The 25,397-nt window shown below is 44.0% G+C and overlaps 1 protein-coding gene and 1 long non-coding RNA gene across 2 annotated transcripts in view; one reads left to right on the top strand and one right to left on the bottom strand.

Annotated features, from left to right (window-relative positions):
* Positions 1-13,099: 13,099 nt before the first annotated feature.
* Positions 13,100-15,046, top strand: LOC120432918. Its single transcript, XR_005608194.1, has 3 exons — positions 13,100-13,173; positions 13,949-14,024; positions 14,173-15,046. It is a non-coding gene; the product is annotated as an uncharacterized LOC120432918 (long non-coding RNA).
* An 885-nt stretch (positions 15,047-15,931) lies between these two features.
* clpb (caseinolytic mitochondrial matrix peptidase chaperone subunit B) overlaps positions 15,932-25,397 on the bottom strand; it is a 30,873-nt gene continuing 21,407 nt past the window's right edge. Inside the window, exons 8-16 of the mRNA XM_031752720.2 lie at positions 22,868-22,945; positions 19,822-19,877; positions 19,649-19,693; positions 18,649-18,810; positions 18,397-18,553; positions 18,053-18,126; positions 17,813-17,932; positions 16,575-16,679; positions 15,932-16,306 (exon numbers count right to left, since the gene is read on the bottom strand). Of these exons, the coding sequence (XP_031608580.1) occupies positions 16,109-16,306; positions 16,575-16,679; positions 17,813-17,932; positions 18,053-18,126; positions 18,397-18,553; positions 18,649-18,810; positions 19,649-19,693; positions 19,822-19,877; positions 22,868-22,945 (995 nt within the window). The 3' untranslated portion in view covers positions 15,932-16,108. The remainder of the gene's footprint in view (positions 16,307-16,574; positions 16,680-17,812; positions 17,933-18,052; positions 18,127-18,396; positions 18,554-18,648; positions 18,811-19,648; positions 19,694-19,821; positions 19,878-22,867; positions 22,946-25,397) is intronic.

Genomic DNA, 25,397 nt, shown 5'->3' with positions numbered 1-25,397 from the left:
AACATCACAGATGAGGCCCGGCACGAGACAAACAAATCTGAGGCCGCTGATATCACGTCACATGTTGTCATTGCAGGGGCCCAACTCTTTTTTTCTTTCTTTTTTTTTTTGAATAATACGATTTTATTTTATTTACGATTTTTTTCTACGAATTGTTAAACTCAAAGACTTCGTTTTACGACAGGCTACTTATCAAAACCACCGATTTAATGCACATTTGAAAATATTTGGGGCATCGCCCTCACAAAGTATCCTTACGCATTCGTTACAGCTCAGTGCAGCTGGTACACGAAGGTCTTTTTGACTTCAGGAGAAAGACTTTACACATGATATTAATAAAGAAAAAAAAAAACTTAATTATGGGCCACTTCATTTATTGCTTCGTGTGTGCGTCACGACACTTTACACGATTTTCAAATCCTTAAACAAAATCACAGCGAACCTCCTAACGCGTGAACTAATAGGGATAACCTGCTTCAAGCCTTATAACATTTGAGGCACTTAAATAAATACGGGCCTACATTTTGTGAGGTTTTCTTTCCTCTGTTGGATTTCCACATTAACCGGTCAGCTCCCAGGCCTTCCGTCTGTTGTGTGTCCTCTCTTCCCTTTGCTGGGTTCAGAGGTGAGTTTACCGAGAAACTTAAACAGTTTCAAAGTTAAACTCTCCAGGGTCGTTTCTGCCTTCCAAAAAAAAAAAAAAAAAAAAAGCGCAGCCAGGAACGACCCTAGCTCTCCGGCTTTTAAACCATTTAAACTTTAATCCCTTCAAAGAAGGGACCGGTCTCTTCCAGGCCGCTAATCCGCCCTATAGTGCTCCGGCGCAGGGGGAGACTTCTCTGCTGCGAAGGCTTTAACTTTGGACTTTTACATTCATGGGGCGATTTTTAGGAAACAGTAACGGGGAGCTTTGGCATTCATGGCGTCTGAGTCAACAGAGGGGGCACACAATGGTCCCCTAGAGGCTCCTGAGAGCCCCTGAGAGAGGAACCCCGACTATAAGGATTATAAGTCCGTGGGTTATTAGGGAAAACCGAATGAAGGCACGTAGCGTGCTGTCTGTTTGCAATCAGAGTATGACTGACTCCTTTCAGCGGTTGATTGGTAACATTATCTGGTAATAAAACTTCAAATTACCGATGATAAAATTGTAAATGACAGCTCTACAAAATAAAATAGAATTAAATAGAATCGCATTAATTGCTGAAGCTGTTCTAGTGTCTATCATTTTTAATGCGCTAACCACGAAGTCTATAATAATAATAATAATAATAATAATAATAATTGTATTTCAATGTTTCATGGGAGAAATTTTAAAGCCTAACCCAATCCCTTCACGTTCTCGGTGAGGGACTTACTGAGGTCACAAAATTATCCAGTGCGCATTAACCTGCATGTTTTCTTTTGTTTTACTTTAAAAAAAAAAAAAAAATCCTGCCACATTAATTGTCCTGCCTGTCCGCTAAAGGGGGATGATCCGCAGAGAAATTAAATTCTCGGCGTTTCTGTTTTCCCGTCTTTCCTGCTGCTCTAATTCTTCCAGCCCTAACGACACCGACTGGAGATCTGCAGGGCTGCATGCAGATTGGCCTTAACGAAGAGGGCGGTCGGAAACTCGTGTGTGCGCCTTGTTGGCGGTGATGGCGCACGGATGGAAAGGGCGGCCTCTGTGATGGATGGCTGGATAGTCTTGAAGGAGAGATGGAGAGGTGTGTGGGTAGAGACGGGGGAGAAGGGGTGAGTGAAGGATGGGACAGCAGCGACACTGGCGTGATGAAAAGCCACCCGGGAGGCCCAGTCCGGTTTCTGTCTCTGTGACAGGCGGCAGGTCTGACATCCAAGCGAAGCTGTCAGTCAGAGAAGGAGACTGCCAGGTCCATCCATCCATCACCGAAGCTCAAAGAAGAACATGTCCCATGTGCTCAAAGCAGTTTTCTTGCTCCAGACTCTGGCAGCTATTGATTCGCAGGTCTGGATATTAACCTCCTCTTTGTCGAGCTTTGAAAAAGAGCTGTAATGCTCAAATAAAAGCAGAGATTACACTATTTCATCGACTTAACTGAAGTCAGTGCCAAGGTCCAGAGTACAATAAATATTACACTACATGAAGTGAGCATAGCTACATCCAGCTGATGGCTGTGCACCAAGAGAAATGCTTTTTTAGGCAGGCGATAACCCTCCTTCACTGCCTGGTTCAGGGTGCAGGTGCCCGTCTTTAGGTTTTACTGCACAGCATTTTTAGTCCTCCTCCTCCTGTTTGACCGGCTCTGTGAGACATGCGGTTTTCTAAAGTCTGGATTTTACCCCGAACTATCAGAAAGAAAATAAAGAGCCAACTGGCCACTAGAGTTCTTCCTTTTTTTTTTTTCTTGTTTTAGCGTTATCTTCATTTTCAAGATATTTTTATTTTGCAAAGTAGAAAATCTGGTGTGAATGAAGCAGCATGCGTGTGTCATAACTGGCTAAAAATGGCTGAAATTGTCAGATATGAGTCAAATAAATTCTGCCAATCTATGGCTGCATTCCCACTGAAATCCAGGATATACAGGAGTATATAAACTATTACACGATACCATGAGAGAAAACTTCAGCTTCTTTTTCTATTCTTCTTGTTTTTACTTCGCAAGGGATTTGGGAAATGGCAATAAAACATCATATATTTGATTACTAACGGGTCCCACATTTAGTTTGCTGGGATCTGGTCACGCTGACCTGATTTAATGTGAAATTACACGTGGATTAATGTAATCGTTTCAACAAATATTCACAATTCTGCTTTTAAAGGAATGTGTTGCAATAAATCTTTGTTTTTAATATGAACACTTATCTGTAAAATAAAAGTTAGTGTGATTTAAAATCTGCGTGGGTTCTTTGGACAGAAGTCTACGGGCGCTGTATACTCAGCTGCTAACTGAGCAATCATCTGTCTGTAGCTCTCTGTCCCTATAATTATAAATGTCCCAACAGTGATTTATATAACTGATAATCAATCAATCAATTTGCCTTTGGTAAAGAGTCAGTACTTCTAGGATTATAAGGATTCGTGCTTATTGTTATTTACTTTTGTATTTTCCCCCCATTTGCTCATAATGCGACTGTGTAGTTAAACCCGCGAGGCCAGTCTGCGATCAAACACAGCCGAGCAGCTGGCCTGCTACCTGCAGTGTGACTAAAATGTGTCGTGTCATCGCCCCTCTTAAGATCCTCTTCCCTCGGAGGTCGATTTGATTGCGGATAAAATAAAATCAGAGCTCGCGGATCCTGCCGTTAACATCGGCCTGCGTCTTCACGGCCGCAATCGAGGCTGGCGGTGTGCACATTTGATTTGCAAGGTGATGGATGAGAGACGGAGCTGGATGGGAGGGGGGGATGGTGGGCCCCCCGGGTGGGGGTCCCGTCGGTGCAGGCTGTCCCCGCATATCAGTCCCCAATTACCCGAATATACCGTGACGCTCCGGCGAGAGACGATAGCGCGCGTCTAACCGCGTTAGAGAGGCAGCAAGTTACGTTTAAGTCCTCAGTCAGCCGGTGCTTCTGTGTGAGATCACAATCACAGTCTGGTGTGGAGTCTACTCTAGAGGGGAAAATAGATCTAATAAGAATATAGTCAAATAGTTTTGAAATATTAAATCGAGCTAATTTTCAGTGCGCATTGTCCCATTTATGTGGCGAGTGCAGTGAGTAAACAGGCCGAGAGAGGACAGGTAAAGACGTGGCTCCTTAATTAACTGCACCGCTGATGACAAAGATCTGTGCTTTGTCTTCATATGACGGAAAATGGCTTCATAAAATCTGAATTTCTGCGCATAAAATGTGCGCACAGGTGGAAAAACCACAGGGTGCTAGTAAGTGCACTAAAAAGCAGCATATTCGTTTAGATACCCTGTGGAATTTGGCGCAGCACAGCCAGAAATCCACGTTCTTGTCAGGTTATAGTCCGACTGGGACAGATTGAGACAAACCTTTATGAGCCAAAAAAATGACTGTCCGGCACAAAGGCTCATCAGGAAGGAGTTGCCAAAAATTGCCTCGAAACATGGTCATTAATTTTAACCCATCACATTACGCTCATTATTATTTAAGTCCGCTCTAACCTGAAGTGAACGCGCATTCATCAGGCAGAATATGACGCAGAGCAGCTGCGGTTATTCACATGCTGCGTACACCTCTGCTGCAGCACCAGACCTGTATTATCCTAATGGATAACGGCATGTTACTTAAAAAAGAAGCTTTTTAGGATAAAAACCAGGTCCCGGGAGACCGCATACACACACACACACAGATACAAGCACACCACAGCTGGAGCGGCGAGGGATGGCCGCGCGCAGGAGAGCTTCTCCAAACACGCTAATTAGATCTCGAGCTCTGGCCCCGCGCTCTGAAAGCAGCCCAGCGGCGGGGCGCGCGGAGCTGTGGAAAGTTAATTGAATTAAATTCCCTCTAAACTAATTAGGCTGCAATCTGCCACGCGAGCTGTCCCTGAGCAAGGTTCGAATTAGGCGGAATGGATTTGTTCCTTTTCTTTAAAAGAAAGGAGGACAGACTGGTGTGTGTGTGTGTTGTGTGTGTGTCAGAGAGGGTTTTTTTGGTGGGGTCCTTTATTTGTCTTTTATGCTAATTCTCCCAGGGGACTGTCACGTGATTGCTTTACGGTAACGGGGCCGGTGCGAGCATCCCTTCCACCGAACCCTCCGCGGCGTCAGGGGTTAACAGGAAGAGGCCCGGCAGTGTTACTTTAACGAACATGCGAGGTCCGGTGCTGTGCGGGCAGTGGTAACTGCGCTGCTTTGCATGAATGAGGAACATCTTCAGACTAAGAGCTGAGTGGACGGAGGTAGCCTAATGGAGGTGAAATCGATCGCTTTCCTAGGGGAGCACAATGAGCGAGGGCAGGAGAGGCAGAGATGAGAGAAGCGCGGAGGGACACGGATGAAAATCCCCCGTTAAGAGCAGGGACAGATATGATAATTGGAGAGCCGCTAGTAGTCGTTTATCATTCACCACCTCCACCTGGCTGCTGCTGGCTGAGCTTCAGTGAATTAGAAACTCTCTGTGTAAAAGCTTTATCCTGGACAGCAACGTGCAGTCCATGCTGGTGGGTTGTTTTGTGTGTGTGTGTGTGTGTGTGTGTGTGTGTGTGTGTGTGTGTGTGTGTGTGTGTGTGTGTTTTTAACCCCAAAGCTACCAGGAGCCCCTCCACATGCACATCTCCACATGCTCATCTCCACATGCACATCTTCCCATGTAACCCCTCCCCCACAGGTTCACCTTTTGCATCCCGCCTGCGTCTTGGACTTTTGTCCATCTTTATGAGCAGCAGGAAGTGGGAGAGATGGACAGATGGGACAGACAAGGAAGAAGGAAGGGGGGAGAGAGAGAGGACGGTGGAGAAGCAGGAGGCAGAGGAAGGGTTGAGTGAGGGAAATGCAGCGAGATAGCGGGAGAGGGAGGTTAGGACGATGGAGGGCCAGGTTTCTGTTTCTCCATAATCTAATCAGAGAAATGGCAGCAGTCAGAAATAGCCTGACAGACAGACTAAGAGCGTCTTCTCTTTCTCCTCCTCTTCTTATTCTTGTCTTCCTCCGGGGAGGGTAAATGGATACACACACACACACACACACACACACACACACACACACACACACACACACACACACACACACACACACACACACACACACACACATTCCCCCTTCCTAAAACCATAAAGTGTAGATGTGTTTGAGGGTTATTAGAGATGAGAAAACGCCTTGAGGTATCACAGCAAAACCTGATCTACAGACCAGATGAAGCCACTTTAAGAGTCTCACTTAAAAAAAAACAAAAAACAAAAACATCTGCTGGCCTGTTGCTGTTTTGTCGGTGGGTGTCAACAGTTTAAAGGCATCAGCTTCATGCAGATGACATTTGAGGCATTTGGCAGTTCATTTTTAGCACAACCCACAGTTTATACAACCACAGAGTAATCTTAGATTTGTGAGTGGTATCTCCCCCACCAACCCACACGCTTCACACTGATGAATGACTGGGAGGTGGGTGGTAAAGAAGGCATAAAAGAGAGGAGAGAATATTCCCCCTTATTTCAGCTCAGAGGAGGCACACACAAAATCTTTTGAGGACTCAAAGCAACCAAATCGTGGCAACAAAATTTTCTGCTGAAATTTGTATCCCCTTTTGATTTCTTCTATCCTAAAGTATACAGAGAGGCAGTTCAGAGAGCTTCTAAGAGACATTTTAGCCTTTAAACAGTGGCGATTTTAACAAATGTGCAAAAAGAAGAAAATTCTTTTGATAAGTGTATTTTTTAGCATAAACGCAGAGAGACATCTTCACCTTTCCATCTTTGTGCACCAGTATGACAGATTACAAAAAGTGGTGGAAGCTGCAAATATTCTGTGTTATTCTTGTTGAAAATTCACTTAAATCAAGAAAATGACTGCAGTACAGATGCGGCTAAAGGGGATTGATTTATAAACACCACAGGTACTTCCTCCTTACAGACAGCTGTGACTCTGTGTGTAACTAAAAGAGAGCGAGAGTGTGTGTGTTGTTGGGGGGTCCAGGCAGAGCACAGTAAGAGTGAATGTGTCTTTTCCCTTCATGCTAATTCCTCCCTATGGAGAAGACATTCCTGCAGGCTGCGTGCATGTGTGAGAGATTCTTTCTGCATTCCCTCCCGGCGTCCGACGCAGACCCCCACACAGAATCAGAATTCCAAGGAAATTCCTATGTCATGTCGTTTTACGTGGCGGATGAACGTTATTGTTGCAGAATTCCCGCCCAGGTTCTCACACACGTCTATCCATCAGGGGTGTCAGTGCAACACAAACGGAACAACAACAACAAAAAAAGCAAGGAATTCCCTTTTGATTGTGATGACTTTATTTACACGGCGGAGACTCGGATACAAGAATGACAAACGCCGCTCGATTACATTTGGCGCCTTGGCAGCATGCTGTTCAAACATTTATGATGCAACACTTTGAATATTTTCTCTTTATGACTAAATTCCTCTTAATGTCAGAGGGACACAAACTAAAGCACCAGAGCTCGCTCGCAGCTATGATAGACTTCTTTACATTAACATGCATCAACAGAAACTACTTACAAGCCAGTTATATCAACCATACTTCAAATGCACTTCTCCACTAACACATTCTTCACTGGAGAGAACAGATTACGCAGGTTGTGTTTACATTTTCATCAGCGTGCCTCTGCTGATGTGAATAGTGTGCTAAAAGACAGTCAAAATCATCTCTGATTATCCATTTTTCCTTCACAGGAAAATAAGAAAGTTGCTGTTATTAATGTGTCACAAATATCAGTTTGTTTTTTTATTATTTTTTTTTCACACAGAGTCACACATTACTGTTATTAATATGTAACAAATACCCCCTCCCCTTTCTTTTTTTCTCACCCCAAAAAGATTTGATAAAAGGCTCCATAACTGTCGCTTTTCTTTTTTTTAAACGTTATTTTTTCCATTTTCATCAGATATTTACAGTAAATGGAGGGAATAAAAGAAAAAATAAAGGGGTGAGGGAGAACAAATGGCAAAAAAAGAACGAGTAAACAACTTGTGTGGTGCTACCTAAACATCTGCAAACAAAGAATGTCTGCGTTTGGTCGAGCCTTATAAAGATTCCATTTCTTCCATCGTTGTTTGAATCTATGTGCTTCAAGTCTTAAGTAATAAGTTATTTTTTCCATCGTGGAAATTTCCTTTATGACGTCTTGCCATTGCTTCAATCTCAAAGGATCACTTTGAAGCCAGTTTCTTGTAATAACTTTCTCTCAGGCCATTATCATCACATTAAACAGGTAAATGTCCTCAATGTCAATTACTTCTGCGGGTAACAGGCCTAGAAGTAGGTCCAGTAAATTTTGTGATTTTGTTCTACAAGGAGGCCTGAAATATGGCATAAATCACGAGCTCCATAATGCATGTTGTATCCGCCTGCTAACAGGTCCAGCACTGGGCGATCCCACTGAAGAGTGATATCATGCCGCTGTTTAGCCTGACAATAGAGAGAGAGAGAGAGAGAGAGTTGAAGCAATGTTACAATAGGGCCGAGGGTGAGACCTGCAGAATATCAGGAAAACACAAATCTGTCAGAGAGGACGAAGAACAGAGTCAAAATGGGTGGAAAGAGAGAGCCAGCGAGAGACACAGCAGCATGTCTGCTGACGCTAATCAACAGGCCCTTAATACATTTTAATCAAACGCGGGTCAATAGTAGTGATCAGAGCAGCTCATTTAGCTTCAGATGTTAACACTTCATTCAATAAATAAGACGCCATGTTTTACTATCGATATGTAGCGAGGCAATAATAATAAAAGCTCTAAACATTTAATTTGTCTAATATAAACGAGTGACAAACAAAAGCCTTGTGGGATTATTCAGTAATAATGAGATTTCTGCTGTTTGCATCGCTTCAAGATGCAGACTGAGACAAGTCATTACCAGACATGCACACTTTCAAAAACTGAAGACCCAAATAGCAGACCCACACGAGCAACAGCACCACTCAAAACAGAGAAACTGAAATGAGTCGGGTCCCGATCAGTTGCCTGCAGGGCTCATGTTTGCTGTCAGGACACCAGCTGTAATATTAATAATTAAATATTGATGAAGGCTCCACATGTTAAACACTGTAATCACATTACAGGGAGTAACAGTGACACACAGTATTGATCTGTGTGTGTTTTTGCACAGCTCAGCAGCGGCCGATGAAGTGGGTGAGGCCTTGCAGGTCCCCACAGGAGGACACCCGTGTTAGAAATGTGGTGCTGTGAAGACGGGCGTCCACCTCTGCTCCTCTCAGATCCACACACAGCTGATCTGCCCACTTGTTGTTAAAGTGGGTGTGGTGGAGGTGTGGTCCCTGGCTCAGCTGCAGGGGAGGGATGGTGCAGTGAGCTCAAGGAGGCAGTGCCAGTGGAAGCAGATGAGGCCACAGGTGGTGATGATCTGGTTAATCAGGTGTTTCTTTTCTTATAGCGAAGCCGGAGACTGGAGGAGGGTGTGTGTCCCGAGACCGGCTGTGAACGGAGAGACACTACCTGTGAAAAGTGGCAATAAAACTCATAAATGTGACAGTGTGTTGGGTCTGTCTTTACAAGTTTTGTCGAAACCCAGGAATTGGGATGTCAGAGCCACACGCCGCGCCGCCCACCCAGCCTTTGCAAATCTTAGCACAAATGTCCACTGTCGGTGGCAATGCTCCGTATTGGGGGATGGTGATGACCCCCAGATCTTCTTGAAGACCTTCCGGGCCACGGCAAAAGCATGCCAGTGGCCTCCTGCAGAGTGGGTGCTGCTTCCACTGCTGTCAGGGGAGGCTCAGATGGCTGCCCTGAGTCTGCCACCGACCTCACGGAGCAGCTTCCCAGACATTTGCCGGGCCGTGCTGGACTGTATGGGCCTCTCCCCAGAGGATCATCCTCGGCGGTTCCGGGTCTGCTGGCTGACAGGGGAGGACCGCCCAGTCGTGTGGGCCCAGAAATTACACAATGCAGCAGCGCAATGGCTGCAGCCTGGACCATTGGAGGCTGGCGGAAACAGCGAGGTGGGTCCGGTGCCACTGGCCTACGAGCCTGGAGGCAGCAGTCATGTTGGCAGAGCACCACCTGGCTGCCAGAGTGGAGGAGCCTGGGGAAGGCAGGCCAAGGTGCCAGTGCCGAGGCGCAGGGTCCCCACGCCCGCACCGGTAGAGCGGGCCCCTGCGCTGAGTCCCACTAACCCATTTTTTCCCACTTTGCCTCCCCAGGGACTGGAAGAAATCAGTACTGCTCCAGAGCCATGGAGAGTAGCAGAGATGCCGGGGCCAGGGTGCTGAAACTGCAGGCGGGACTGTCCGCCGATGGAAGTGGGACAGGTGTTCCATGTCACCAATGCTCCGGCACCCTCCCCAAGTCCGGGAGGGATGTACAGCATTCCAGTAAGGACTCAAGGGGGTATACGCCATGCTTTGGTGGACACGGGCTGTACATAGACCCTTTTGCACCAGAGCTCGCACGGAGGATACACACACCCATTTGGTGCCACAAAGCCGCTGGGAAATGATTTTCCAGGCAGCTCACTATAACCCCATGGGAGGGCATATGGGATATGACAAGAACCTGAAGCGAATTAAGGCCCGCTTTTATTGACTGGGCATCCGGGTGGATGTGCACCGCTGGTGTGCATCCTGTCCGGAATGCCAGCTTGTTAACCAGCCGGCCATTCCAAAAGCGCCTTTGCGCCTGCTCACATTGATGCAGGTCCAGTTTGAGCGCATTGGCATGCACCTCATTGAGCCATTTCACTGGAGTGCACGCAGCTATCGCTTTGTATTAGCTCTGGTGGATTATGCAATGCGATACCCAGAAGCAGTGCCACTGCGCACCATCTCTGCAAGTAGTGTGGGAGCAGGCACTGTTTCAGGTCATCTCCTGAGTAGGTGTTCCGAAAGAAATACTGACTGACCAGGGCACGTCGTTTATGTCTCGCACACTGAAGGAATTGTACGAATTATTGGGCATTAAATCTGTTCACACCAGGATCTACTATCCTCAGACTGACGGGCTGGTGGAGCGGCTGAACAAGTCGATGATTCGGAAGCTCATACACGAGGATGAACGCAATTGGGATCACTGGCTAGACCCTCTGTTACTCCACAGGATTTTCTCCTGTTAAACTGCTTCTCGGCAGGAAACCGCGTGGGGTGCTCGACCTAATCAAAGAAAACTGGGAGGAACGTCTGTATAACAGAGGGGCTAGACTCAAGCAATTTTCACCGGGAGACCAAGTGCTTGTATTACTCCCTTCTTCTAGTTTAAAGTTACTTGCCAAGTGGCAAGGACCCCCCACCTCACACGGTGAGTGGGGGACGTTGACTATGAAATTGCATGGTCAGACAGGGGAGGGGCCACGCAGATTTATCACCTCAACCTCCTGAAAGTATGGAGAGAGGCTGAAACTCTCTCTGGTGACTCGGGTTAAGGAGAGAGATAAGTTGGGGCCGGAGGTGCCAAATTCCACCATTCCCGCCTCCCTCCATTGTGATGACTACCTCACACAGGCCCAGAGAGCGGATGTTGCCGCGTTGCAACAGCACTTCGCAGGTGTGTTCTCCCCCATGCCCGGCCGAACATCTCTCACCGAGCATCGTTTTGAAACGCAGCCTGGTGTGGCAGTGCGTTCACAGCCCTACAGGCTTCCTGAACGTAAATGGCAAATTGTTCAAAGAGAATTGGCTGAAATGCTAAAATTGGGAATAATAGAAGAGTCGCACAGTGCCTGGTGTAGCCCCATAGTTCTTGCGGTGAAGAAAGATGGGTCTATATGGTTCTGTGTTGACTATCGCAAGGTGAATGAAGTGTCACGCTTGATACTTGTCCCATGCCCAGGGTCGACGAGCTCCTAGACGGGTTGGGTGCGGCCCGTTTTTTTCACAACACTGGATTTAACCAAGGGCTACTGGCAGATTCACTTGTCGGCAGAGTCCAAGGAAAAAACGGCCTTCTCCACTCTGTATGGCTTGTACCAGTTTGTTACATTTCCGTTTGGCTTGTTCGGCGCCCCGGCCACCTTCCAGCGCCTCATGGACCAGGTGCTGCGGCCGCACGCTGTATATGCTGCCACCTACCTGAATGATGTAATCATCCATAGTGAGACCTGAGTGGAGCGTTTGCAGTGAGTGGCTGCGGTCTTGGAATCTCTGAGGCAGGCAGGGTTCATGGCCAACCCGAAGAAGTGTGAGGTTGGATGGAGGGAAGTAAAATATCGGGGCTACCACTTGGCGGGTGGGCAGATGTGTCCACAGGTGGAAAAAACAGCAGCTATTGCATCCTGCCCGCGATCAGGTTTATAAGCCAGGCTTCTTAAAAATCACATTCAAGAAATTTTTGGGGTGCAATCTAAAGCTGTTCCAGCAACATACGACTGTGGTGTTTAAATGCTATATGTGCAGGATTTTTCCTGCATAAAGGACCCCCCCTCCTCCCAAACCCATTCAAAATGTGTAACTTACCCATCAAATTACTATGAAAGTAATGCAGTTCCCCTAACAAAATACAAACACTTGAACTGTTTGAAAATACAGTGAAGAACTGATAGATTTCCACAGACTGTGGTAACCCTGAATAAATGTTACAGTTAAATGTATGAGTGATTCTATAGCTCTCAGTAAACTGTTTGGACATATGTCAGCTCCAGTGTTAGCGTTAGCTTGGACTGCGACATTGTTAGCTTTTCCCGCCGAGTTGTTCTTTTAGGCATATTTGCATTTTGTCAGCCTCCTGTGATTGCTTCCCCACTCAATCGTGTGTTTAACTCTAGAAAAATCAATGAACGAGTTTTTAGTCGGTAAAGTTTTTTTTTACCTGGCACGTGTCTTGTTACGCCCTCACATCGGACTGAAGCCAGGTTTGTATTCCCAGTCATACAGTATCTCAAAATATTTTTGCTTTCAGTCTTCTGAAAAGCTAAAAAATATGTGAAAGTGGAAATGGTCACACGTACATTGAAAAAAAGTACATCAATAATGTAGCAATGTTAAATCTTGCGACACCGCACGTGATTTAGTCTTGCGCACTTTGGATTGTGGCTTGAGGATGGCAGCCCTCTCCAGCCGCCGGTACGTTTGTCCTAATTTCTGAATGAATATTGTTCAAATCTCAGTCAAATGTAGTTTAATGTCTAGAGTGTTACTATGTAACGTTAACGTTAAATAAGTGTCGTTAGTGTATATGCATTGCATTAGGTTAGTAAAAGATTTATATGCTGCATCCATTGCAAAGGTCAACTTTACCTGTAAGTACTGATCCTACTGAAATGACCCCATAATTTACATCATGCATTTACTGTCTCACTGTGAGAAATAGATCTTTTTTGTATGATTTGGAAACTGTATAACTAAACTATAAGTCCAGTTCATAAAGGTCATGTCAAACAGGTAGTTTTAATGTTGTTTTGTAGATGCTGGTGTTGCATGTTGACTGGTTTAAAAAGTCTAGTTTTTGTCTTTGATCACTTTCTTCTGTGCTACTGAAAATTTTGAATCACATATCTATGTTTTCATTTGTTATAATACTTAAGGATGACATTGATGCTCGAAGGGAGTCCCCTCATCAAAGTACTCTGCATCTAACTGAATGACAATCCTGATGTCTTGGACCAGGAGTTCATGGTGAGTGTTGCATGAGAAGATTGGGGCTTTGCAACATTTCAAAATGCATTCAATTAACCATATGATCCTCCTTGGACCGGTTAGGCCCAGTAGTCCTCTTGAATAATTTGGCGAAGTGATTCCAGTACCGATATTAAAACACAAGGTTAAACTTGTCACACAAGAAGTCCAAACACATTTTTTTTTTCTCTATAGCCCCTATTACCAAAGTCGAAAAACCACCCGTTTTGACGCCTTGTTGTTTCTTTTATATTAGGGGTCACATCAGTGTGAAAAAATTTTCAAATTTGTGATTCTAGTGAAAGAAGTTAAATTCCACCATCTTCCCACATTGTGCTGACCCTTGTTTTGACAAGTGCAGAATTAAGAATGGTATACAGCCCTGCAGAGGAGAAGTCGATCTTTAAAAAAAAAAAAAAAAAAAAAAATGGCCAAACTGAGTCAGACTTGCTCTATCCAAATTGTGAGGCTGACAGAAAATCTAAAATCTTCTCAGTGACATAACCTGGCTTTCTGGTGGGCCAATGTCTTTCTAACAAAAACTAATGTAAAGCTTGAGGGCTCTTCATTTGAAATACAAGTTGTGTCTATTTTTTTCTTCTTTTTCTTCCTCTTAGAAACAGACCATGAATGGCAGCTTCGCAGGGCACTCTTTAGCTACAGCCATTTACTATGCTGCTGGCATGGGTTTAAATAACTGTAGCATTAGAATTGGCGCATTCAAAAGAGATTAGTTTAAAAGGTAATCTTAAAGAAATGTTTTATCTTTATCCAGGACATGACTGAGGCCACTGCATTGAGTGCTATCGAGAAAACAAAGGTGGGCATCTGTGTGTCCAGAGATACGCCAGGTAATGACTCTTCTGATGTTGGCATCATCATCGAGGGTGTGGTGGTTCTTCAGGATCTGGATAACGTGGCCCTTGCAGTAGCCATGCTGTTTGGCCTTTTTTACTCCTTGAACATGAGTTACCCATCACAGCTCTCTTACACTTTTAGGTTGATTCAAAGGGTGGTCATGGAGTTGGATGCACCTCAACTCTTGAGAAAAGCCCAAAACTTAAAGACAGAACTGCTCCTGTAAAGAAAGCTCACCGTTGTTGTGCACGTGAGGTGGTTAGCTCCAGGTGAGAACACATTTAAATCTCACACTTGTTCTCCTGCATTTTGGAGGCTCAATTTCCAGGAACAAATCACAGCATTCATTGTTGCGCACTCTGTAACTGCCATAAGCCCATTTTTCCTTTTTCTCTCTGTACATGTTCTCTGATTGGCAGCATTTTTCAATTTTTTTTTATTTATTTTTTTGAAGAGATGTAGAGTTATAGAGTCTAAATAGTCCCACTTGGGCTGTGTGGAACAGCATTTTCAGTTTAATTCAGTTGAATGTGTGTTGAATCCTACTAAGAATCCTGTTTTGAACCAAGATGTCACAATATGATCAGGGCTGGAATTTTTTGTCAATCACTGTTATTTTTGTGGCTCTTGAATAAAGGTTTTGACATGCAAGTGGTCCTTTTTGTCTTTTAGTAATGGGGAATGTTAATAGGAAGGTGTTTGCTAATCCAGTAACTTATTTTAAAGTTAATGGAAACTAACATTACGTCAAATTGTTTTGTTATAATTGTTGTTTAATTGAATCTTGACATCAGAGGCCTTAAGCAGAATGTTTTGTATTGTTCTCTTCCAAGATGGTTACTTGTAACATTTTTCAAAAGAAAAGGCCTAATTCCTATGCCATGACTGATTCGACAAAACACTGAAAAACTGACATATTTCAGTAGAGGAGTAATGTCAGTTCAATTCTTTACCTCAGGGGTCTCAAACTTAAATGAGCTGTGGGCACTGTCATCTCATTGGAGGGCCACTAGTGTTCAAGTAGTACAAAAAAAACAAACAAACAACCCATACATAATACCCCAAAATATTTCTGAAAATGCAGTGGTAAATGGTAAATGGACTCATTCTTATATAGCGCTTTTCTACTCTCCCGAAGTACTCAAAGCGCTGTATACAACAGTGTTTTGTTTTGTATTTTTAAATTTCAAATATTGTATACCAAGACAAAACTCCAAATGTGAACACAATCTTTTTTCTTCTCATCCACTGAAGCCTTTCATTGAACTACCAAATAAACAAATTGGTACTCTCTTTCTGGCCAGACCCGTGGCAGCACTTCTGCTATTATTTTCTTCATATTTCACAAAATAAAAATGCAGACATAAGTGTACACATTAGTTTTTGACTGCCAGTGAAAATTGTTTTCTTTGCAAATAACTCTCTCACTGAACTAACAGTCAATCGGTAAACATGTTTGTGCTCTCTGCTCATATTGCCTTCATATTAAGTAAGTTTTTGCTTTTAAATAACTTATTTTAACATTGCACTCAACAACAAACAAATCCTCCCTAACAAAAGTAACTTCAAGGACCAAACTGCAACCAAACTTCACGTCAATATACGGGCTGCAAGTGGTCCCCGGGCCACGAGTTTGAGACCCCTGCTTTACCAACTGTCACTGCAGTGAAATTAGACATTTTGTTTTGAAAGGTTACTAGTGGATACTGGCAACTTGGAACAGAACAATACAATCTGTTTTAAGGCCTCCATTGGATAATTGTGTATTTCATACTAGAATATAATAATAACATGTAGTATTTGGGTAAAAGTTATTGAATAGTGTTGGAATAAAGTGAGAAAATTGTGAAGGATTAAAATATTTCAAGAGCTTAAATTACTTCATCAAAACATGTTTCAATCACATTTGATCAACACACATTGCACAGGTTTATTGAATACGAATAACTAGTGTTAATTTAACTCTAAGTTGCTGCCAAAGCAAAACATCTGTGTGCATCTAATGTCCACTACTGAATGAAGTAAATCCAACACGTTCTTTTGTTCAGTGTATGCTTGCATTTTTAATCCTTTGTTGTTAGTGTTCAGGGCTGAGTGGTGGACGGATGTCCAGCGTTCTCGATGAGCTGTCCTCTCCAACCACTTCGAGGCGCAGGCTGGGCGTGCCGTACTCCTTCTGGCCTTCTGATTGGACAGACAGACGCAGCGTGCAGCCTTTGGGCAGCAGCTCCTGCTCGTACGCTGCGGCTAACTGGTTGACGACTCTCCTCTCAACCTGATGGATCAGTGACAGAGTCAGAGGTCAGGTGGAGATCAGGTTTATAAGTCAGGCTTTTTAAAAATCACATTCAAGAATTTTTTGAGGTGCAATCTAAAGCTGTTCCAACATACGACTGCTGTCTTTATATGCTATATGTGCAGGACTTTTCCTGCATAAAGGAATCACGTCGTGATTTTGTTCTATAAGGAGGCCTGAAATATGACATAAACCACTTCAAGGATTAATCCTAAAAACCAGTGTGTATGTTACAGTTCCTGCACACCTCATGCTTGATGGAACGAGCTCCATAATGCATGTTGTAGCCGCCTGCTAACAGGTCCAGTACTGGGCGATCCCACTGAAGAGTGATATCATGCCGCTGTTTAGCCTAGAGAGAGAGAGAGAGAGAGAGAGAGAGAGCGCGAGCGAGCGAGAGAGAGAGAGAGTTGAAGTAATGTCATAATAGGGTCGTGGGTGAGACCTGCAGAATATCAGGAAAACAAATCTGTCAGAGAGGACGAAGAACAGAGTCAAAATGGGTGGAAAGAGAGAGTGAGCGAGAGACACAGCAGCAGAGAGGAGACGGTGTCAAGCAGCATGTCTGCTGACGCTAATCAACGGGCCCTTAATGCATTTTAATCAAACACGGGTCAATAGTAGTGATCAGAGCAGCTCATTTAGCTTCAGATGTTAACACTTCAATCAGTAAATAAGACGCCATGTTTTTCTATCGATATGTAGCGAGGCAATAATAATAAAAGCTCTAAACATTTAATTTGTCTAATATAAACGAGTGACAAACAAAAGCCTTGTGGGATTATTCAGTAATAATGAGATTTCTGCTGTTTGCATCGCTTCAAGATGCAGACTGAGACAAGTCATTACCAGACATGCACTTTCAAAAACTGAAGACCCAAATATCACACCCACAAGAGCAACAGCACCACTCAAAACAGAGAAACTGAAATGAGTCGGGTCCCGATCAGTTGCCTGCAGGGCTCATGTTTGCTGTCAGGACACCAGCTGTAATATTAATAATTAAATATTGATGAAGGCTCCACATGTTAAACACTGTAATCACATTACAGGGAGTAACAGTGACACAGTATTGATCTGTGTGTGTTTCTGCCCAGCTCAGCAGCGGCCGATGAAGTGGGTGAGGCCTTGCAGGTCCCCACAGGAGGACACCCGTGTTAGAAATGTGGTGCTGTGAAGACGGGCGTCCACCTCTGCTCCTCTCAGATCCACACACAGCTGATCTGCCCACTTGTTGTCAAAGCAATGTGGAAGCTGAAACAAATTTGTGCATTCCTCTGACGCACTTAAACAACCCATCAGTGCTGCCAGCAAACTGTTAATATCAGTTAAAATACAAATCATGAAAGGACTCACGAGGCAGGATTTTTAAAGCTGTGTAACGTTTCCTGCATTAAGACTCAGCAGGACTTGATCTTGCATAATTTATTTATAACCTCAAAAGCAAAGAGACTAAAAATGACTGTAAAGATTGTGCTCTCGTACCTTTTTGGCCCAGAAGTTGAGCTCTTTGCTGACCAGCTGTAGCAGCTCTGAGTGACAGAATGGCAGGAAGTAGACGATTTCATTGATACGGCCCAGGAACTCGTCCCTCCGGAAATGAGCCTACAGAGGAACAAAAGACCCATGAACCTCTCAGACCCTGCAGCCCCTCAGAGCCAGGCATGTCTGCAGCTACACCAAACAAGTTGGTTTTTATGTGTTTGTGTGCATCATGTGTTTTACCTTCAGGATTGGTCGAATCACAGATTCTTTAAACTGTCTGGAGATTTTAATGTCATCACTTTTCTGTACGTCCTCTGGAGGAAAAGGAGGAGATGAGCAATAATGTCATTTCTGGTTTTTAATCATCTGAAAGCTGTTATCACAGTGCTACAATGTTCCTTTATTTTGCAAGACTGAGAAAATTAACTGCAACATGACAAAGTTAATTTGTAGATAATTGAATTTCTGTGTCCGTTTAACACAACATCAGATGGAAATGTATAATCACATTGTACAGTGTCATCAGTGTGAAGACCGGAGCACATGAGCCAGGCTGCATGTACACGTTAGGGCGTTTCTCTCACCGAGGTTATCGGCCAGCTTCCTGCGGCTGACCTGCTCGGCTTCCTGGCGGAGCTGCAATGCATGCTGGGCTATCTCATCACTTGCGACGTTCGACGTCATGATGAAGATGGCGTCTTTGCATTCGATTGTCTTTCCTTTACCGTCTGTAAGACGACCCTGAAAGAAAAACGCCGCCAATCAAACAAAGTTTCAGTTTATTTCTGTTTTATCAAAGAGATGCACACGATGGACGTAAGAAGCTGTGTGCTCACCTCATCAAAGAGCTGCAGCATGATGGTGAGGACATCGGGGTGGGCCTTATCCACTTCATCAAACAAGACAACAGCGTTGGGACACGCCCTTAACAGCTTGGTCAGCTGACCTCCTTCTTCATGCCCTACGTATCCCGGTGGAGAACCAATGAATTTTGCCACCTGAGCACGGAGAGAGAAAAGATGCACAATGGGTCTAAATAACACAACAAGCTGATTCATTTATCTGGATCACACTAAATAAGTATGCATGGCCACTCTCTGCAACAGAGAATACAATATTTCCACCCACTTCACCATGAAGGTGTCAGTTTTAATGTGAACAGCACAGCACCAACCAGAAGTTTGCTGCATGGGGAAAGTTTTCAGTGCATCCAAAAGAGGTTTTCTGAAGCACTTCAACAACCAGTTTGTGGAACATTATTTGAAATGACAGGAAAATGTATAGTTTTCATGGTAGAGTCCATGTCAGCCCCCAGGGTCTGATCCTAGCCATGGAAATCTCAAAAATTTTACCCATTACAAATAATCCGAAGATGTTCATAATAATCTTTGCAGCTGTAATCACCAGCCTGCTGTGTTCAGTGTTTCACTTTTGCATCTGACGCAGCTTTTCTGAATATCAACAGACCCTCAATTTCTAGCATCTATAAAGCTCCTCATTGCCACAAACTATGCAGAGAAAGTCCAAACACTGAGGTGACTGTGACAATACGACACTGTAAAACAATGCAACTCTGAAAAACTGATTAAATGTATTCATCATAAAAAGTTTCACAAAGAGAAGAACAAAAAAACCCCCCAAAAACCCCAACATCATTAATTTTGGTTTATGAATCTATTACGATTACATAAACAGAATTAATCCAATGCATCACTGCCATGCATCTGCAGCAGGAAGACGCTGCTAGCAGCTGCTCTCATCTGAAATAAATGAACTTGTGTGGAGCGGCTTATTCGGTGCATACTTTGTGTTTTCGCGTGTGTAACGAGGCCTTACCTCGTGCTTTTCCTGAAACTCCGACATGTCCATGCGGATGAAACCCTGCAATCACAGGACGGGTTAACCTCCAAAAGAAGCACTACTGCATGCACTGTAATCAAACTCATTCCACTAAATTAAGACTCTTGACATGCGTTTTGTATCTATACGCACGTTGCTACGTCACATACCTTTTTAATGTCCTTGTGCATGTAACGAGCCACCTGTTTAGCCAACTCCGTCTTTCCTGTGAGACACATCATTGAACCCATCACACACAACAAATGCGTCATTTAATTGGTCATTAGGCAACAGGAACAGTCCCTCCCCCTCACCATTTAATTACTTTGTGCTCAATAAATAAAAAAATACAGTCTCCGCCTTTACATCAGCATGCAGAGATTTCAGGAATTCAGGAAAACAAGCTTACTCATTTCAGACAGAAAGACAATCTCTCTCCTTCGCTAAGTGCTGGCCTAAATCCCAGTGCCTCCCTCCACAAAGCTTTCAATCATCTCCAGCTCTCCAGAAGCACACATTATGCTTGCCAGTAAAATATTCTGCATATAAATGCTCATATGTGATATTGATGTCTTGTGTTTGCTATGCATATGGGTATGATGATTGTGTGTGTGAACGAGGCTGTGTGTGTGTGTGTTTGTCTTGTTGCTGTGTTTAATATTGATGTCTCATGGCCACTGTTTGTCGCTGAAGGGAACAGAGAATATGAACACCGTCTCTCCCTCATCTATCTCTCTGCCCTGTCATTTCACCATCTCCCTCTTTTTAGCCATCTATCTGGCCCTTAATATCTCCCCTCTCTTCCTACTGCCTTCACTCCAACACACAAACACTTCCAAATCTTGCTGATGATTGAGGACATTTAACCACTTATTCAGTAGATGTCCTCCTCAGGTTTTCTGCTTTAACACCAAAACTGTAATTAGCAGAACCACTTTTTGATACTTTGGCCCGCTCAAACACTACACTCTGCATCACAGGTTTGCTTTAATATTTATCCTCTAGGATATTTCAAGACGTTCATGGATAGAGGAGCAGTGGGGTGGATCTGCTGCAGCAGAAATGTCCAGACAGTCAGTCTCAGTTCAACTCACCATCCCCAGTGAATACTGTTAACTGAAACGACTCACTATTGTTGATTTGATCTCACAAACACACACACACACACACACACACACACACACACACACACACACACACACACACACACACACACACACACACACACACACACACACACACACACAGGTTCCAGCTGTGTTTTGCAAGCAGGTGGATGCAGAGTTCAATGGGTTACAGTAAACAAAGGACTGGAAATTTGATGGGACTTTATTATGCCGATATAAAAATGTCCTGGCATCCCAGTGCTAATGAAACTTTAACATGCAAAGACAGGTACTAACTGATAAACGCTGTGGTACTGGTACAGTTTGTGGAGTCTATTACATCGCATGAATATTTACATTACAACCAAATCTGCTCACCATCCCTATTCAGGAGCTCAAAGTTGCCATCCACATATCAAAACTGCGCAACTCGAGTTTGTCAGCGAAACAGTGCCAAACTCTACTTCTGTGACATCAGAGGACATCAGCTTGTCATGCTGCGTTTCCATCTTCAGTCTAACATTTCTTCCTCTTAATCAGGGGGATGCAGTTTTCCCTAACCAATCACACGCAGCCTGATGACACCGTTAGTCCCACCCATGCACTAATTTGCCAGCTGTGGTGCTCATCAAGCTGATTGTGTTTTAAACTGTTAAACTGCTGTTTCCTGTCACATTTCCAAACAAATCAGTCAGTTTCATGACAACAGCCCATGATATGATAAACTGCATGAAACCAGTAAACTGAAATATAAACTACACTATACAGACAAAAGTAAATAGTGGAAAATGGACCATTACTTAAACAGCCCTTTTCTACTCTCCCAGAGCACTCAAAGCTCTTTAAACATGCCTCACTCACCCATTCACAAATATTCGTACAAACACGTTTTTGTATGTCAAACTGCTTTTCTAACATTACACACATTCCAAAGGAAAACCCAAAGAAACGCAGACTAGAGCAGCCAGGGGATCAAGCCACCAAATGTCCAGTTAGTAGATGACCTGCTTTACCTCTTGAGCAACAGCCACCCGGGTACTAAGCCACCTGCACATTACAATTAGAGGAGCTGCTCGTCCATAGAAGCCCACACCTTGAAGCTCTTGGTGCACAGTTCTTGTGCTGATGTTAATGGAGCTCTGCCGTTACTGAGTCAGCAGAGTGTCGGTGACTGTTAAGCACTCTGCAACTCCGCTCTGTAACTTTATGTGCTCTGACACTTCACGGCTGAGATGCCGTGGTTCCTAAACTTCCACTCTGCAGTAAAACCACTTAGAGCTCATTGTGGAATATTTAGGAGAGAATGAATATCACAAACCTGCTTCTTGCAAGAGTGGCATCCGTTTACAGGACTACACTGGATTTCAGTGAGCTCTTTCATTCTTTCACAAATGTTTGTAAAGGCAGCCTGCGTGGTGGCTAGGTGCCAAATGCCAAATAAACCCAGCACTCTGAACAGCTGGTGACACGGGAGGAAAAGGCATGGGATCAGTAAAGGGAGACAGATTCATCCTCTGGGAAACATGACTGTCTGTACAAAGTTTCACAGAAATCCATCCAACAACTTGAGATATTTGAGCCTGGACTAACAAACCTACAGACCCACCGATCCTTATTTCCTTAACGTGGCTTAAAACCTGAACAGGACGACCTTTAGGTGACAAACTAGCTCTGTTAAACAACTTTCAACAGAAGTTTCTGACTGACTGAGATATTTGTTAATCCATGATTGCTTTCTCTTTGTTCCTTTATATTAAACCTGTTGTACAGGGCATTTTAAACATTTACCATCAGATGAATCCTCCTGAGCATCATTCTTGACACACTGATGACAAACACATTTACTGCATACAAGCTAGCTCTGACCTGTGTTTACAGTTTACAAAGTGACGAGTGCTTCCGCAGTCCACTGTACTCTGTTTCTTTTCAGCGTAATTAAATTAACGTGCTGAATTAATTTGAGTACACTCTACATGCGTCAACAAACTTAACGTAGTCAAGCAGTCTGTTTATTTTGGCTGCTGCTTCGAGGAGGCTGAAGAGTTTTTCTTTCACACACTTTGAGAACTGAAGCGTTGGGTTGGGTGTGACAGAAGAGACAGTGAATTACCGATTCCCGATGAGCCCAGGAAGAGGAATACGAGGGGATGTTCTTCATCGTACCAGCCGTTCTCCTTTCTCCTGATGGCTACAGAGACAGGGAGAGAAACAAAGGGAGGCCATTATTTCAATTATTTGCATTTGTTGACTTTGCTTTTCTGCTAAGTTTAACCCATCTGAACCAAGCTGCCCCGGGGGCGACGGGCATCCCAGAAACTGTGATAAAAGTGTGAGAGAGCAGGGATGAGGAAAGGGTCAGAGACGGTTGGTGGAGGAAAAAAATAAATAAATAAAAAGAGGAAGAAGAGAGAAAACAGAGCAAGAGAGCAAGATGAGAGACCTCCAGAAAACTACCCACGATGCCTCTCCTCCCCCCTCAGTCAGTGGGGCCATTAGCCAGCGGTAATTGTGTTAGCCTCTCTGGCGCGGCCATGGTGAAATCAGTTTAGCATAGATCGCAGCCTCTCACACACACACGGACGCACAGGCCTGCTTAAAGAGGAGTGCCTACCCATCCCTGCCATCACCCCAGCAACCACACTAGCACACATACACAAAGACAAGATGATGAGGTGGATTCGAGGGGAGTAAAGAGTGTATTTGGCCGTGGTTTCAGCCACTCAACGAAGAAGCAGACACTAGCACAAACTCATCCAAGTCAGAACCTGTTGAGAGAGTCAACAGGACCAAAGCCGGTGGATCGATGGTTAGCACTACTCCTGCCCCGAGGAAAGAGGTCCCAGTTCGGTTCCCCCTGAGCAGCTGAGGCTTTTCGGTTTTTGTTTGGTTCTGAGTGTTTTTGTGGCATTTGGTTTAGATGTTAGGTCACTTACATTGCAGACTAACTGGAAATACATTTTTTTAGAGCAGCTTCGCAGTGTGTTGGCCCTTTAAAGCACCTTTTAAAAAGTGGGTACAAAAGATACACAGGTCCTGATATATGACAAGTATGACCTCAAGTTCTCTCAGTAGAGTTTTGGCCAGAAGAAATTCAGCAGTTATCTTTGTAATGTGGCAGGAGGCCAGTTTATCCTCTGGAAGAAAGGATGTAAATATAATGAAAACAAAAATCACGTTAAGATGGTAGAGTGCATGTATGTGATGCTGTTCAGAGGAATGTCTTTTGGTTTTGGTAGTAAGTCAAAACCCAAGACCCTGCATACTCAGTCATAGCAACAATTCTGACTATTATTATTATTTTCTTTTCTTTTACTGTAACTCATCTACAATGTGCTTAGAAATCAGCTGAGGTTAGAAATCATGGGAGCAGTGGCTCCACTTCCAATACAAACTGACTTCTTTGTGCACACTGAAGAGTCGTCCCCTGCTGGCCATAAGAAAGAATGCAAGTTTAACGCACTTCCTTTCAGACCTATGTCCATTGTTTTTATACACCCTCTATGGTAAAATCCCACAAAGTCCCAGGATAAAAGTGTGAGCAATGCAGTTCAAGACACTCAGCTTAATCAGCTGCAAGACAAAAACACAGACCAAATGTTTAGGTTTGGTGTTTTTCGTGTCCTCCTACACCAGGATAACAACTCCCCTCCTGCTCAGCTGTTGTAATCTCTTGCAGCTGAGAAAATATACAACAGATATGACATGTGAGTGTTAAAGTAGCAACTAATAGCTAATAATCATAAAAAGCAGATTCTTGGCAGGAGAGGAGGAGGGGCCAAATGAAGGAGGTAGAGAGAGATGCTACACAGGGAAGCAGAGGGAGGAACTCAGATAAGGAGAGGAAAGAGGAGTAAAGATGTAGAAGACGATACAGAGGGGTTAAGAGAGGAGTGATGGAGATAAGGAGATAGAGAATGAGGGAGAGAAACAAACAAGTGTGTCAGAGATGGACACAGAGATGAACAGTGACAAGAGGGGCTCCAAAGCTCCGTCTGCTTTATCAATGGCTGTGTGAATGACAGCGTAACCTTCTGTGTGGTTCTGCGTGTTTTAGCTGATTGAGACCGACTTTGACAGAAGGGCACATTGACATTTCTCAAAGGACCCTGACAACAACAAGGAAAGGAAGGAGACACAAAACAAATGAAAGCTCTCTCACTCACTCTCTCTCTCACATGCATACACACACACACACACACACACTCTCAGCGCAGTGTGTATTGGGCAGGTCTGGTTGGCTCTAACATGATTACAGAGGGATGATTCTCTTCAATAACTCTTAGCCCTGAGAGCTAAACCTGGATCAATCTAACCTCCTTCCTGTGTGTGTGTGTGTGTGTGTGTGCGCGCGCATGTATTTCTACTTTGTGTCTTGCTGCAGGCCAGCTGTTCGTCATGAGGAGTTCAGGTGAAAACAGACGTTTTGAAGACATCGCATCGGGGAAAAAAAGAGGGAAAGAAAACCACGTCTCAGTTTTTCTTCAATTTTTGAGCTGCAAAATTTTGCAAAAAAATAATCAGTTCATCTATCAAACTGCCAAACTTTTCTTCTCCTTTCACTACTGAAATGTTACAGTGCAATAAGATAACTTGAGCTGAAACAAAAAGAACAGGATGAGCAGATATGAAAAAACAAAAAC

Source organism: Oreochromis aureus, linkage group 14 (genome assembly GCF_013358895.1).
Source record: "Oreochromis aureus strain Israel breed Guangdong linkage group 14, ZZ_aureus, whole genome shotgun sequence".
Taxonomy (NCBI): domain Eukaryota; kingdom Metazoa; phylum Chordata; class Actinopteri; order Cichliformes; family Cichlidae; genus Oreochromis; species Oreochromis aureus.
This window is presented reverse-complemented; position numbering and strand designations above follow the sequence as displayed.